The sequence below is a fragment of the Salmo salar genome, chromosome ssa18 (genome assembly GCF_905237065.1).
Source record: "Salmo salar chromosome ssa18, Ssal_v3.1, whole genome shotgun sequence".
NCBI classification, from domain to species: Eukaryota; Metazoa; Chordata; class Actinopteri; order Salmoniformes; family Salmonidae; genus Salmo; species Salmo salar.
This window is the reverse complement of record NC_059459.1, coordinates 42,243,377-42,255,499: the sequence shown is the minus strand read 5'-3', so window position 1 is coordinate 42,255,499 and position 12,123 is coordinate 42,243,377. Positions and strand designations below refer to the sequence as shown.

Below are 12,123 nucleotides of genomic sequence, written 5' to 3'. Positions count from 1 at the left end.
AGAGCATGGCTCCAGGTCCTCTGTAGTTCAGTTAGTAGAGCATGTCTCCAGGTCCTCTGTAGTTCAGTTAGTAGAACATGGTCCTCTGAGTAGTTAGTAGAACATGTTCCTCTGTAGTTCAGTTAGTAGAGCATGTCTCCAGGTCCTCTGTAGTTCAGTTAGTAGAGCATGGCTCCAGGTCCTCTGTAGTTCAGTTAGTAGAACATGGTCCTCTGTAGTTCAGTTAGTAGAGCATGGCTGCAGGTCCTCTGTAGTTCAGTTAGTAGAGCATGGCTCCAGGTCCTCTGTAGTTCAGTTAGTAGAACATGTCGGTCCTCTGTAGTTCAGTTAGTAGAACATGGCTCCAGGTCCTCTGTAGTTCAGTTAGTAGAGCATGGCTCCAGGTCCTCTGTAGTTCAGTTAGTAGAACATGGGTCCTCTGTAGTTCAGTTAGTAGAGCATGGCTCCAGGTCCTCTGTAGTTCAGTTAGTAGAGCATGGCTCCAGGTCCTCTGTAGTTCAGTTAGTAGAGCATGGCTCCAGGTCCTCTGTAGTTCAGTTAGTAGAGCATGGCTCCAGGTCCTCTGTAGTTCAGTTAGTAGAGCATGGCTCCAGGTCCTCTGTAGTTCAGTTAGTAGAGCATGTCTCCAGGTCCTCTGTAGTTCAGTTAGTAGAGCATGGCTCCAGGTTCTCTGTAGTTCAGTTAGTAGAACATGGTCCTCTGTAGTTCAGTTAGTAGAGCATGGCTCCAGGTCCTCTGTAGTTCAGTTAGTAGAGCATGGCTCCAGGTCCTCTGTAGTTCAGTTAGTAGAACATGGTCCTCTGTAGTTCAGTTAGTAGAGCATCTCCGGTCCTCTGTAGTTCAGTTAGTAGAACATGGCTCCAGGTCCTCTGTAGTTCAGTTAGTAGAGCATGGCTCCAGGTTCTCTGTAGTTCAGTTAGTAGAACATGGTCCTCTGTAGTTCAGTTAGTAGAACATGGCTGCAGGTCCTCTGTAGTTCAGTTAGTAGAACATGGTCCTCTGTAGTTCAGTGAGTAGAACATGGCTCCAGGTCCTCTGTAGTTCAGTTAGTAGAACATGGTCCTCTGTAGTTCAGTTAGTAGAACATGGCTGCAGGTCCTCTGTAGTTCAGTTAGTAGAGCATGGCTCCAGGTCCTCTGTAGTTCAGTTAGTAGAACATGGTCCTCTGTAGTTCAGTTAGTAGAGCATGTCTCCAGGTCCTCTGTAGTTCAGTTAGTAGAGCATGGCTCCAGGTTCTCTGTAGTTCAGTTAGTAGAACATGGTCCTCTGTAGTTCAGTTAGTAGAACATGGCTGCAGGTCCTCTGTAGTTCAGTTAGTAGAGCATGGCTCCAGGTCCTCTGTAGTTCAGTTAGTAGAACATGGTCCTCTGTAGTTCAGTTAGTAGAACATGGCTCCAGGTCCTCTGTAGTTCAGTTAGTAGAGCATGGCTCCAGGTCCTCTGTAGTTCAGTTAGTAGAGCATGGCTCCAGGTCCTCTGTAGTTCAGTTAGTAGAGCATGGCTCCAGGTCCTCTGTAGTTCAGTTAGTAGAGCATGGCTCCAGGTCCTCTGTAGTTCAGTTAGTAGAGCATGGCTCCAGGTCCTCTGTAGTTCAGTTAGTAGAACATGGTCCTCTGTAGTTCAGTTAGTAGAGCATGGCTCCAGGTCCTCTGTAGTTCAGTTAGTAGAGCATGTCTCCAGGTCCTCTGTAGTTCAGTTAGTAGAACATGGTCCTCTGTAGTTCAGTTAATAGAACATGTTCCTCTGTAGTTCAGTTAGTAGAGCATGTCTCCAGGTCCTCTGTAGTTCAGTTAGTAGAGCATGGCTCCAGGTTCTCTGTAGTTCAGTTAGTAGAACATGGTCCTCTGTAGTTCAGTTAGTAGAGCATGGCTCCAGGTCCTCTGTAGTTCAGTTAGTAGAACATGGTCCTCTGTAGTTCAGTTAGTAGAACATGGCTCCAGGTCCTCTGTAGTTCAGTTAGTAGAGCATGGCTCCAGGTCCTCTGTAGTTCAGTTAGTAGAACATGGTCCTCTGTAGTTCAGTTAGTAGAGCATGGCTCCAGGTCCTCTGTAGTTCAGTTAGTAGAGCATGGCTCCAGGTCCTCTGTAGTTCAGTTAGTAGAGCATGGCTCCAGGTCCTCTGTAGTTCAGTTAGTAGAACATGGCTCCAGGTCCTCTGTAGTTCAGTTAGTAGAGCATGGCTCCAGGTCCTCTGTAGTTCTGTTAGTAGAACATGGTCCTCTGTAGTTCAGTTAGTAGAGCATGGCTCCAGGTCCTCTGTAGTTCAGTTAGTAGAGCATGTCTCCAGGTCCTCTGTAGTTCAGTTAGTAGAACATGGTCCTCTGTAGTTAAGTTAATAGAACATGGTCCTCTGTAGTTCAGTTAGTAGAGCATGGCTCCAGGTCCTCTGTAGTTCAGTTAGTAGAGCATGGCTCCAGGTTCTCTGTAGTTCAGTTAGTAGAACATGGTCCTCTGTAGTTCAGTTAGTAGAACATGGCTGCAGGTCCTCTGTAGTTCAGTTAGTAGAGCATGGCTCCAGGTCCTCTGTAGTTCAGTTAGTAGAGCATGGCTCGGTCCTCTGTAGTTCAGTTAGTAGAACATGGCTCCAGGTCCTCTGTAGTTCAGTTAGTAGAGCATGGCTCCAGGTCCTCTGTAGTTCAGTTAGTAGAGCATGGTCCTCTGTAGTTCAGTTAGTAGAACATGGCTCCAGGTGCTCTGTAGTTCAGTTAGTAGAGCATGGCTCCAGGTCCTCTGTAGTTCAGTTAGTAGAACATGGCTCCAGGTCCTCTGTAGTTCAGTTAGTAGAGCATGGCTCCAGATCCTCTGTAGTTCAGTTAGTAGAGCATGGCTCCAGGTCCTCTGTAGTTCAGTTAGTAGAACATGGTCCTCTGTAGTTCAGTTAGTAGAGCATGGCTCCAGGTCCTCTGTAGTTCAGTTAGTAGAGCATGGCTCCAGGTCCTCTGTAGTTCAGTTAGTAGAACATGGTCCTCTGTAGTTCAGTTAGTAGAACATGTGTCCTCTGTAGTTCAGTTAGTAGAGCATGGCTCCAGGTCCTCTGTAGTTCAGTTAGTAGAGCATGGCTCCAGGTCCTCTGTAGTTCAGTTAGTAGAACATGGTCCTCTGTAGTTCAGTTAGTAGAGCATGGCTCCAGGTCCTCTGTAGTTCAGTTAGTAGAGCATGGTCCTCTGTAGTTCAGTTAGTAGAGCATGGCTCCAGGTCCTCTGTAGTTCAGTTAGTAGAGCATGGCTCCAGGTCCTCTGTAGTTCAGTTAGTAGAGCATGGTCCTCTGTAGTTCAGTTAGTAGAACATGGTCCTCTGTAGTTCAGTTAGTAGAACATGGTCCTCTGTAGTTCAGTTAGTAGAACATGGCTCCAGGTCCTCTGTAGTTCAGTTAGTAGAGCATGGCTCCAGGTCCTCTGTAGTTCAGTTAGTAGAGCATGGCTCCAGGTCCTCTGTAGTTCAGTTAGTAGAGCATGGCTCCAGGTCCTCTGTAGTTCAGTTAGTAGAACATGGCTCCAGGTCCTCTGTAGTTCAGTTAGTAGAGCATGGCTCCAGGTCCTCTGTAGTTCTGTTAGTAGAACATGGTCCTCTGTAGTTCAGTTAGTAGAGCATGGCTCCAGGTCCTCTGTAGTTCAGTTAGTAGAGCATGTCTCCAGGTCCTCTGTAGTTCAGTTAGTAGAACATGGTCCTCTGTAGTTAAGTTAATAGAACATGGTCCTCTGTAGTTCAGTTAGTAGAGCATGTCTCCAGGTCCTCTGTAGTTCAGTTAGTAGAGCATGGCTCCAGGTTCTCTGTAGTTCAGTTAGTAGAACATGGTCCTCTGTAGTTCAGTTAGTAGAACATGGCTGCAGGTCCTCTGTAGTTCAGTTAGTAGAGCATGGCTCCAGGTCCTCTGTAGTTCAGTTAGTAGAACATGGTCCTCTGTAGTTCAGTTAGTAGAACATGGCTCCAGGTCCTCTGTAGTTCAGTTAGTAGAGCATGGCTCCAGGTCCTCTGTAGTTCAGTTAGTAGAACATGGTCCTCTGTAGTTCAGTTAGTAGAGCATGGCTCCAGGTCCTCTGTAGTTCAGTTAGTAGAGCATGGCTCCAGGTCCTCTGTAGTTCAGTTAGTAGAGCATGGCTCCAGGTCCTCTGTAGTTCAGTTAGTAGAGCATGGCTCCAGGTCCTCTGTAGTTCAGTTAGTAGAGCATGGCTCCAGGTCCTCTGTAGTTCAGTTAGTAGAGCATCTCCAGGTCCTCTGTAGTTCAGTTAGTAGAGCATGGCTCCAGGTCCTCTGTAGTTCAGTTAGTAGAGCATGGCTCCAGGTCCTCTGTAGTTCAGTTAGTAGAGCATGTCTCCAGGTCCTCTGTAGTTCAGTTAGTAGAACATGGTCCTCTGTAGTTCAGTTAATAGAACATGTTCCTCTGTAGTTCAGTTAGTAGAGCATGTCTCCAGGTCCTCTGTAGTTCAGTTAGTAGAGCATGGCTCCAGGTTCTCTGTAGTTCAGTTAGTAGAACATGGTCCTCTGTAGTTCAGTTAGTAGAACATGGCTGCAGGTCCTCTGTAGTTCAGTTAGTAGAACATGGTCCTCTGTAGTTCAGTGAGTAGAGCATGGCTCCAGGTCCTCTGTAGTTCAGTTAGTAGAACATGGTCCTCTGTAGTTCAGTTAGTAGAGCATGGCTCCAGGTCCTCTGTAGTTCAGTTAGTAGAGCATGGCTCCAGGTCCTCTGTAGTTCAGTTAGTAGAGCATGGCTCCAGGTCCTCTGTAGTTCAGTTAGTAGAGCATGGCTCCAGGTCCTCTGTAGTTCAGTTAGTAGAGCATGGCTCCAGGTCCTCTGTAGTTCAGTTAGTAGAACATGGTCCTCTGTAGTTCAGTTAGTAGAGCATGGCTCCAGGTCCTCTGTAGTTCAGTTAGTAGAGCATGGCTCCAGGTCCTCTGTAGTTCAGTTAGTAGAACATGGTCCTCTGTAGTTAAGTTAATAGAACATGTTCCTCTGTAGTTCAGTTAGTAGAGCATGGCTCCAGGTCCTCTGTAGTTCAGTTAGTAGAGCATGGCTCCAGGTCCTCTGTAGTTCAGTTAGTAGAACATGGTCCTCTGTAGTTCAGTTAGTAGAACATGGCTGCAGGTCCTCTGTAGTTCAGTTAGTAGAGCATGGCTCCAGGTCCTCTGTAGTTCAGTTAGTAGAGCATGGTCCTCTGTAGTTCAGTTAGTAGAACATGGCTCCAGGTCCTCTGTAGTTCAGTTAGTAGAACATGGCTCCAGGTCCTCTGTAGTTCAGTTAGTAGAGCATGGTCCAGGTCCTCTGTAGTTCAGTTAGTAGAGCATGGCTCCAGGTCCTCTGTAGTTCAGTTAGTAGAGCATGGCTCCAGGTCCTCTGTAGTTCAGTTAGTAGAGCATGGCTCCAGGTCCTCTGTAGTTCAGTTAGTAGAACATGGCTCCAGGTCCTCTGTAGTTCAGTTAGTAGAGCATGGCTCCAGGTCCTCTGTAGTTCAGTTAGTAGAACATGGTCCTCTGTAGTTCAGTTAGTAGAGCATGGCTCCAGGTCCTCTGTAGTTCAGTTAGTAGAGCATGGCTCCAGGTCCTCTGTAGTTCAGTTAGTAGAACATGGTCCTCTGTAGTTCAGTTAGTAGAACATGTGTCCTCTGTAGTTCAGTTAGTAGAGCATGTCTCCAGGTCCTCTGTAGTTCAGTTAGTAGAGCATGGCTCCAGGTTCTCTGTAGTTCAGTTAGTAGAACATGGTCCTCTGTAGTTCAGTTAGTAGAACATGGCTGCAGGTCCTCTGTAGTTCAGTTAGTAGAACATGGTCCTCTGTAGTTCAGTTAGTAGAACATGGCTCCAGGTCCTCTGTAGTTCAGTTAGTAGAGCATGGCTCCAGGTCCTCTGTAGTTCAGTTAGTAGAACATGGTCCTCTGTAGTTCAGTTAGTAGAACATGGTCCTCTGTAGTTCAGTTAGTAGAACATGGTCCTCTGTAGTTCAGTTAGTAGAACATGGCTCCAGGTCCTCTGTAGTTCAGTTAGTAGAGCATGGCTCCAGGTCCTCTGTAGTTCAGTTAGTAGAGCATGGCTCCAGGTCCTCTGTAGTTCAGTTAGTAGAGCATGGCTCCAGGTCCTCTGTAGTTCAGTTAGTAGAACATGGCTCCAGGTCCTCTGTAGTTCAGTTAGTAGAGCATGGCTCCAGGTCCTCTGTAGTTCTGTTAGTAGAACATGGTCCTCTGTAGTTCAGTTAGTAGAGCATGGCTCCAGGTCCTCTGTAGTTCAGTTAGTAGAGCATGTCTCCAGGTCCTCTGTAGTTCAGTTAGTAGAACATGGTCCTCTGTAGTTAAGTTAATAGAACATGTTCCTCTGTAGTTCAGTTAGTAGAGCATGTCTCCAGGTCCTCTGTAGTTCAGTTAGTAGAGCATGGCTCCAGGTTCTCTGTAGTTCAGTTAGTAGAACATGGTCCTCTGTAGTTCAGTTAGTAGAACATGGCTGCAGGTCCTCTGTAGTTCAGTTAGTAGAGCATGGCTCCAGGTCCTCTGTAGTTCAGTTAGTAGAGCATGGTCCTCTGTAGTTCAGTTAGTAGAACATGGCTCCAGGTCCTCTGTAGTTCAGTTAGTAGAGCATGGCTCCAGGTCCTCTGTAGTTCAGTTAGTAGAACATGGTCCTCTGTAGTTCAGTTAGTAGAGCATGGCTCCAGGTCCTCTGTAGTTCAGTTAGTAGAGCATGGCTCCAGGTCCTCTGTAGTTCAGTTAGTAGAGCATGGCTCCAGGTCCTCTGTAGTTCAGTTAGTAGAACATGGCTCCAGGTCCTCTGTAGTTCAGTTAGTAGAGCATGGCTCCAGGTCCTCTGTAGTTCAGTTAGTAGAACATGGTCCTCTGTAGTTCAGTTAGTAGAGCATGGCTCCAGGTCCTCTGTAGTTCAGTTAGTAGAGCATGTCTCCAGGTCCTCTGTAGTTCAGTTAGTAGAACATGGTCCTCTGTAGTTCAGTTAATAGAACATGTTCCTCTGTAGTTCAGTTAGTAGAGCATGTCTCCAGGTCCTCTGTAGTTCAGTTAGTAGAGCATGGCTCCAGGTTCTCTGTAGTTCAGTTAGTAGAACATGGTCCTCTGTAGTTCAGTTAGTAGAACATGGCTGCAGGTCCTCTGTAGTTCAGTTAGTAGAACATGGTCCTCTGTAGTTCAGTTAGTAGAACATGGCTCCAGGTCCTCTGTAGTTCAGTTAGTAGAGCATGGCTCCAGGTCCTCTGTAGTTCAGTTAGTAGAACATGGTCCTCTGTAGTTCAGTTAGTAGAGCATGGCTCCAGGTCCTCTGTAGTTCAGTTAGTAGAGCATGGCTCCAGGTCCTCTGTAGTTCAGTTAGTAGAGCATGGCTCCAGGTCCTCTGTAGTTCAGTTAGTAGAACATGGCTCCAGGTCCTCTGTAGTTCAGTTAGTAGAACATGGCTCCAGGTCCTCTGTAGTTCAGTTAGTAGAACATGGTCCTCTGTAGTTCAGTTAGTAGAGCATGGCTCCAGGTCCTCTGTAGTTCAGTTAGTAGAGCATGGCTCCAGGTCCTCTGTAGTTCAGTTAGTAGAACATGGTCCTCTGTAGTTCAGTTAATAGAACATGTTCCTCTGTAGTTCAGTTAGTAGAGCATGTCTCCAGGTCCTCTGTATTTCAGTTAGTAGAGCATGGCTCCAGGTTCTCTGTAGTTCAGTTAGTAGAACATGGTCCTCTGTAGTTCAGTTAGTAGAACATGGCTGCAGGTCCTCTGTAGTTCAGTTAGTAGAGCATGGCTCCAGGTCCTCTGTAGTTCAGTTAGTAGAACATGGTCCTCTGTAGTTCAGTTAGTAGAACATGGCTCCAGGTCCTCTGTAGTTCAGTTAGTAGAGCATGTCTCCAGGTCCTCTGTAGTTCAGTTAGTAGAACATGGTCCTCTGTAGTTCAGTTAGTAGAGCATGGCTCCAGGTCCTCTGTAGTTCAGTTAGTAGAACATGGTCCTCTGTAGTTCAGTTAGTAGAACATGGCTCCAGGTCCTCTGTAGTTCAGTTAGTAGAGCATGGCTCCAGGTCCTCTGTAGTTCAGTTAGTAGAACATGGTCCTCTGTAGTTCAGTTAGTAGAGCATGGCTCCAGGTCCTCTGTAGTTCAGTTAGTAGAGCATGGCTCCAGGTCCTCTGTAGTTCAGTTAGTAGAGCATGGCTCCAGGTCCTCTGTAGTTCAGTTAGTAGAACATGGCTCCAGGTCCTCTGTAGTTCAGTTAGTAGAGCATGGCTCCAGGTCCTCTGTAGTTCAGTTAGTAGAGCATGGTCCTCTGTAGTTCAGTTAGTAGAGCATGGCTCCAGGTCCTCTGTAGTTCAGTTAGTAGAGCATGTCTCCAGGTCCTCTGTAGTTCAGTTAGTAGAACATGGTCCTCTGTAGTTCAGTTAATAGAACATGTTCCTCTGTAGTTCAGTTAGTAGAGCATGTCTCCATCTCCTCTGTAGTTCAGTTAGTAGAGCATGGCTCCAGGTTCTCTGTAGTTCAGTTAGTAGAACATGGTCCTCTGTAGTTCAGTTAGTAGAACATGGCTGCAGGTCCTCTGTAGTTCAGTTAGTAGAACATGGTCCTCTGTAGTTCAGTTAGTAGAACATGGCTCCAGGTCCTCTGTAGTTCAGTTAGTAGAGCATGGCTCCAGGTCCTCTGTAGTTCAGTTAGTAGAACATGGTCCTCTGTAGTTCAGTTAGTAGAGCATGGCTCCAGGTCCTCTGTAGTTCAGTTAGTAGAGCATGGCTCCAGGTCCTCTGTAGTTCAGTTAGTAGAGCATGGCTCCAGGTCCTCTGTAGTTCAGTTAGTAGAACATGGCTCCAGGTCCTCTGTAGTTCAGTTAGTAGAGCATGGCTCCAGGTCCTCTGTAGTTCTGTTAGTAGAACATGGTCCTCTGTAGTTCAGTTAGTAGAGCATGGCTCCAGGTCCTCTGTAGTTCAGTTAGTAGAACATGGTCCTCTGTAGTTCAGTTAATAGAACATGTTCCTCTGTAGTTCAGTTAGTAGAGCATGTCTCCAGGTCCTCTGTAGTTCAGTTAGTAGAACATGGTCCTCTATACTTCAGTTAGTAGAGCATGGCTCCAGGTTCTCTGTAGTTCAGTTAGTAGAACATGGTCCTCTGTAGTTCAGTTAGTAGAACATGGCTGCAGGTCCTCTGTAGTTCAGTTAGTAGAGCATGGCTCCAGGTCCTCTGTAGTTCAGTTTATAGAGCATGGGTTTTACAGTATAGTGGTCTGATTCCCTGGACAACCCTTATGTAAAATGTACGGATAACTTTAAATTGCTTTGGATTAAAGCTTCTGCTCAGTGGTTTTTATTATTATATTAAAATACATTATCCATTTCCACCTTTCTCTCTCTCAGAACGTGATGTTCCCTGGTGCTGGAGACGAGGGCATCTTGGAGTACAAGTCTGTCATCTACTACCAGATCAAACAGCCACGCTGGTTTGAAACCATCAAGGTTAGTCTGTCTATACCCCTGTGTGTTTGTGAGTGTTTTTGTACATGTGCATGTGTACTTTAATTTGAGATACGTTGAGTTTCATTTAGCTGTCTGTCTCGTACCTTACTGTTTAACCTCAAGGTTGCCATCCCTATTGAAGACGTGAACCGAAGTCACCTGCGATTCACCTTCCGTCACCGATCATCTCAAGAATGTAAGTACAAATGTGAATGTTTTTAAGGTCTTTTCTGACTTTATTTAATTGAGATGGAGAGGTTGGCAGTGGGGAAAGATGGAGAGCATGACAGTGGGGAGAGATGGAGAGCATGACAGTGGGGAGAGATGGAGAGCGTGACAGTGGGGATAGATGGAGAGGGTGACAGTGGGGAGAGATGGAGAGGGTGACAGTGGGGAGAGATGGAGAGGGTGACAGTGGGGAAAGATGGAGAGGGTGACAGTGGGGAAAGATGGAGAGGGTGACAGTGGGGAAAGATGGAGAGGGTGACAGTGGGGAGAGATGGAGAGGGTGACAGTGGGGAGAGATGGAGAGGGTGACAGTGGGGAAAGATGGAGAGGATGACAGTGGGGAAAGATGGAGAGGGTGACAGTGGGGAAAGATGGAGAGGGTGACAGTGGGGAAAGATGGAGAGGATGATAGTGGGGAAAGATGGAGAGGGTGACAGTGGGGAAAGATGGAGAGGGTGACAGTGGGGAAATATAGAGAGGATGACAGTGGGGAAAGAGGGTGACAGTGGGGAAAGAGGGTGACAGTGGGGAAAGATGGAGAGGGTGACAACAAAAATGAATACATCTCACTCAAAGAAGTAGTAACATTTTGCGTAAAAGTTATCTTACACCTTCCCCTCAGTCAGTTACAGGAAGCCCTAATTATCTATCGTCCATTTGCGGTGGACGATAGACGGGCCAGATTCCTCGTATTCCTGCTTGGAAATCCACATCTGTTGGAAGGTGGAGAGAGAGGCCAGGATGGAGCCGCCGATCCACAGAGTATTTACGCTCAGGAGGGGCGATGATCTTAATCTTGATAGTGGGGAAAGATGGAGTGGATGACAGTGGGGAAAGATGGAGAGGATGACAGTGGGGAAAGATGGAGAGAGGGTGACAGTGGGGAAATATAGAGAGGGTGACAGTGGGGAAAGATGGAGAGGATGATAGTGGGGAAAGATGGAGAGAATGACAGTGGGGAAATATAGAGAGGGTGACAGTGGGCAAAGATGGAGAGGATGATAGTGGGGAAAGATGGAGAGAGGATGATAGTGGGGAAAGATGGAGAGGATGACAGTGGGGAAAGATGGAGAGGGTGACAGTGGGGGAAGATGGAGAGGGTGACAGTGGGGAAAGATGGAGAGGGTGACAGTGGGGAAAGATGGAGAGGGTGACAGTGGGGGAAGATGGAGAGGGTGACAGTGGGGAAAGATGGAGAGGGTGACAGTGGGGAAATATGGAGAGGGTGACAGTGGGGAAAGATGGAGAGGGTGACAGTGGGGAAAGATAGAGAGGGTGACAGTGGGGAAAGATGGAGAGGATGATAGTGGGGAAAGATGGAGAGGATGACAGTGGGGAAAGATGGAGAGGGTGACAGTGGGGGAAAGATGGAGAGGGTGACAGTGGGGGAAGATGGAGAGGGTGACAGTGGGGGAAGATGGAGAGGGTGACAGTGGGGAAAGATGGAGAGGGTGACAGTGGGGAAATATAGAGAGGGTGACAGTGGGGAAAGATGGAGAGGATGATAGTGGGGAAAGATGGAGAGAGGGTGACAGTGGGGGAAGATGGAGAGGGTGACAGTGGGGAAAGATGGAGAGGGTGACAGTGGGGAAAGATGGAGAGAGGGTGACAGTGGGGGAAGATGGAGAGAGGGTGACGGTGGGGAAAGATGGAGAGAGGGTGACGGTGGGGAAAGATGGAGAGAGGGTGACAGTGGGGAAAGATGGAGAGAGGGTGACAGTGGGGAAAGATGGAGAGAGGGTGACAGTGGGGAGAGATGGAGGTAACTTAGATCACTAGGCCACGAGCACAAATTTAAATTCATGGACCACTAGATCACCCTAGGCCATGAGCACAAATATAAATTCATAATTTAGACCACCAGGCTACGAGCATAAATTTAAATTCATACAATTATTCAGACAATGAATTCATAAATACTAAGCAATTGGCTCCTAATCTGTCCCCAGTCGTCCAAGTCAAGCAGACTGGGTCCTGGCCCTACATCCTGGCACTCATAGGGAACAGGGGGCCGTTTAGGACACAAGCGCTGGTCATACCAATTACTTTGCGGTTAACCCTGTGTCACTTTAATTGTGGAATGAAATTCCCTTACATAATTGAGATTCATATTATTCTGTTGGAATGGCTGGCCTGGCTGTCAGTGGGCCCGGCCTGGCTGTCAGTGGGCCCGGCCTGGCTGTCAGTGGGCCCGGGCTGGCTGTCAGTGGGCCCGGACTGGCTGTCAGTGGGCCCAGGGTGGGAGAATAAAAGGCCTGTAAATGCTCATTTGTATGTTGGGAAAGGCGTCTGCCTGGCTGAAGGGACTCAATTATAAATGTATTTCTTTATTTTTGGTAGTGTTTTTAATGTTTATGAGTGTGGAACAGGGCTGAGGAAGCCTGTCCTGGCAGCCTTGTTGCTCCATCTGCTCGCCACATGGTGTGTTATTGGTTAGCCAAGAGGAGCTTGGCGGGGTGGCCATATGCAAAACGATCAATTAGCAGGTCCAGACAGC

General features: G+C 47.3%; 1 protein-coding gene across 10 annotated transcripts in view; it reads left to right on the top strand.

Annotated features, from left to right (window-relative positions):
* Positions 1–12,123, top strand: part of LOC106613940 (dedicator of cytokinesis protein 1) — a 729,054-nt gene that overhangs the window by 124,335 nt on the left and 592,596 nt on the right. For all 10 annotated transcript variants that reach the window (XM_045701156.1, XM_045701154.1, XM_045701151.1 and 7 more), the window contains exons 15-16: positions 9,300–9,398; positions 9,522–9,594. In XM_045701156.1, coding sequence (XP_045557112.1) covers positions 9,300–9,398; positions 9,522–9,594 — 172 coding nt within the window. The remainder of the gene's footprint in view (positions 1–9,299; positions 9,399–9,521; positions 9,595–12,123) is intronic.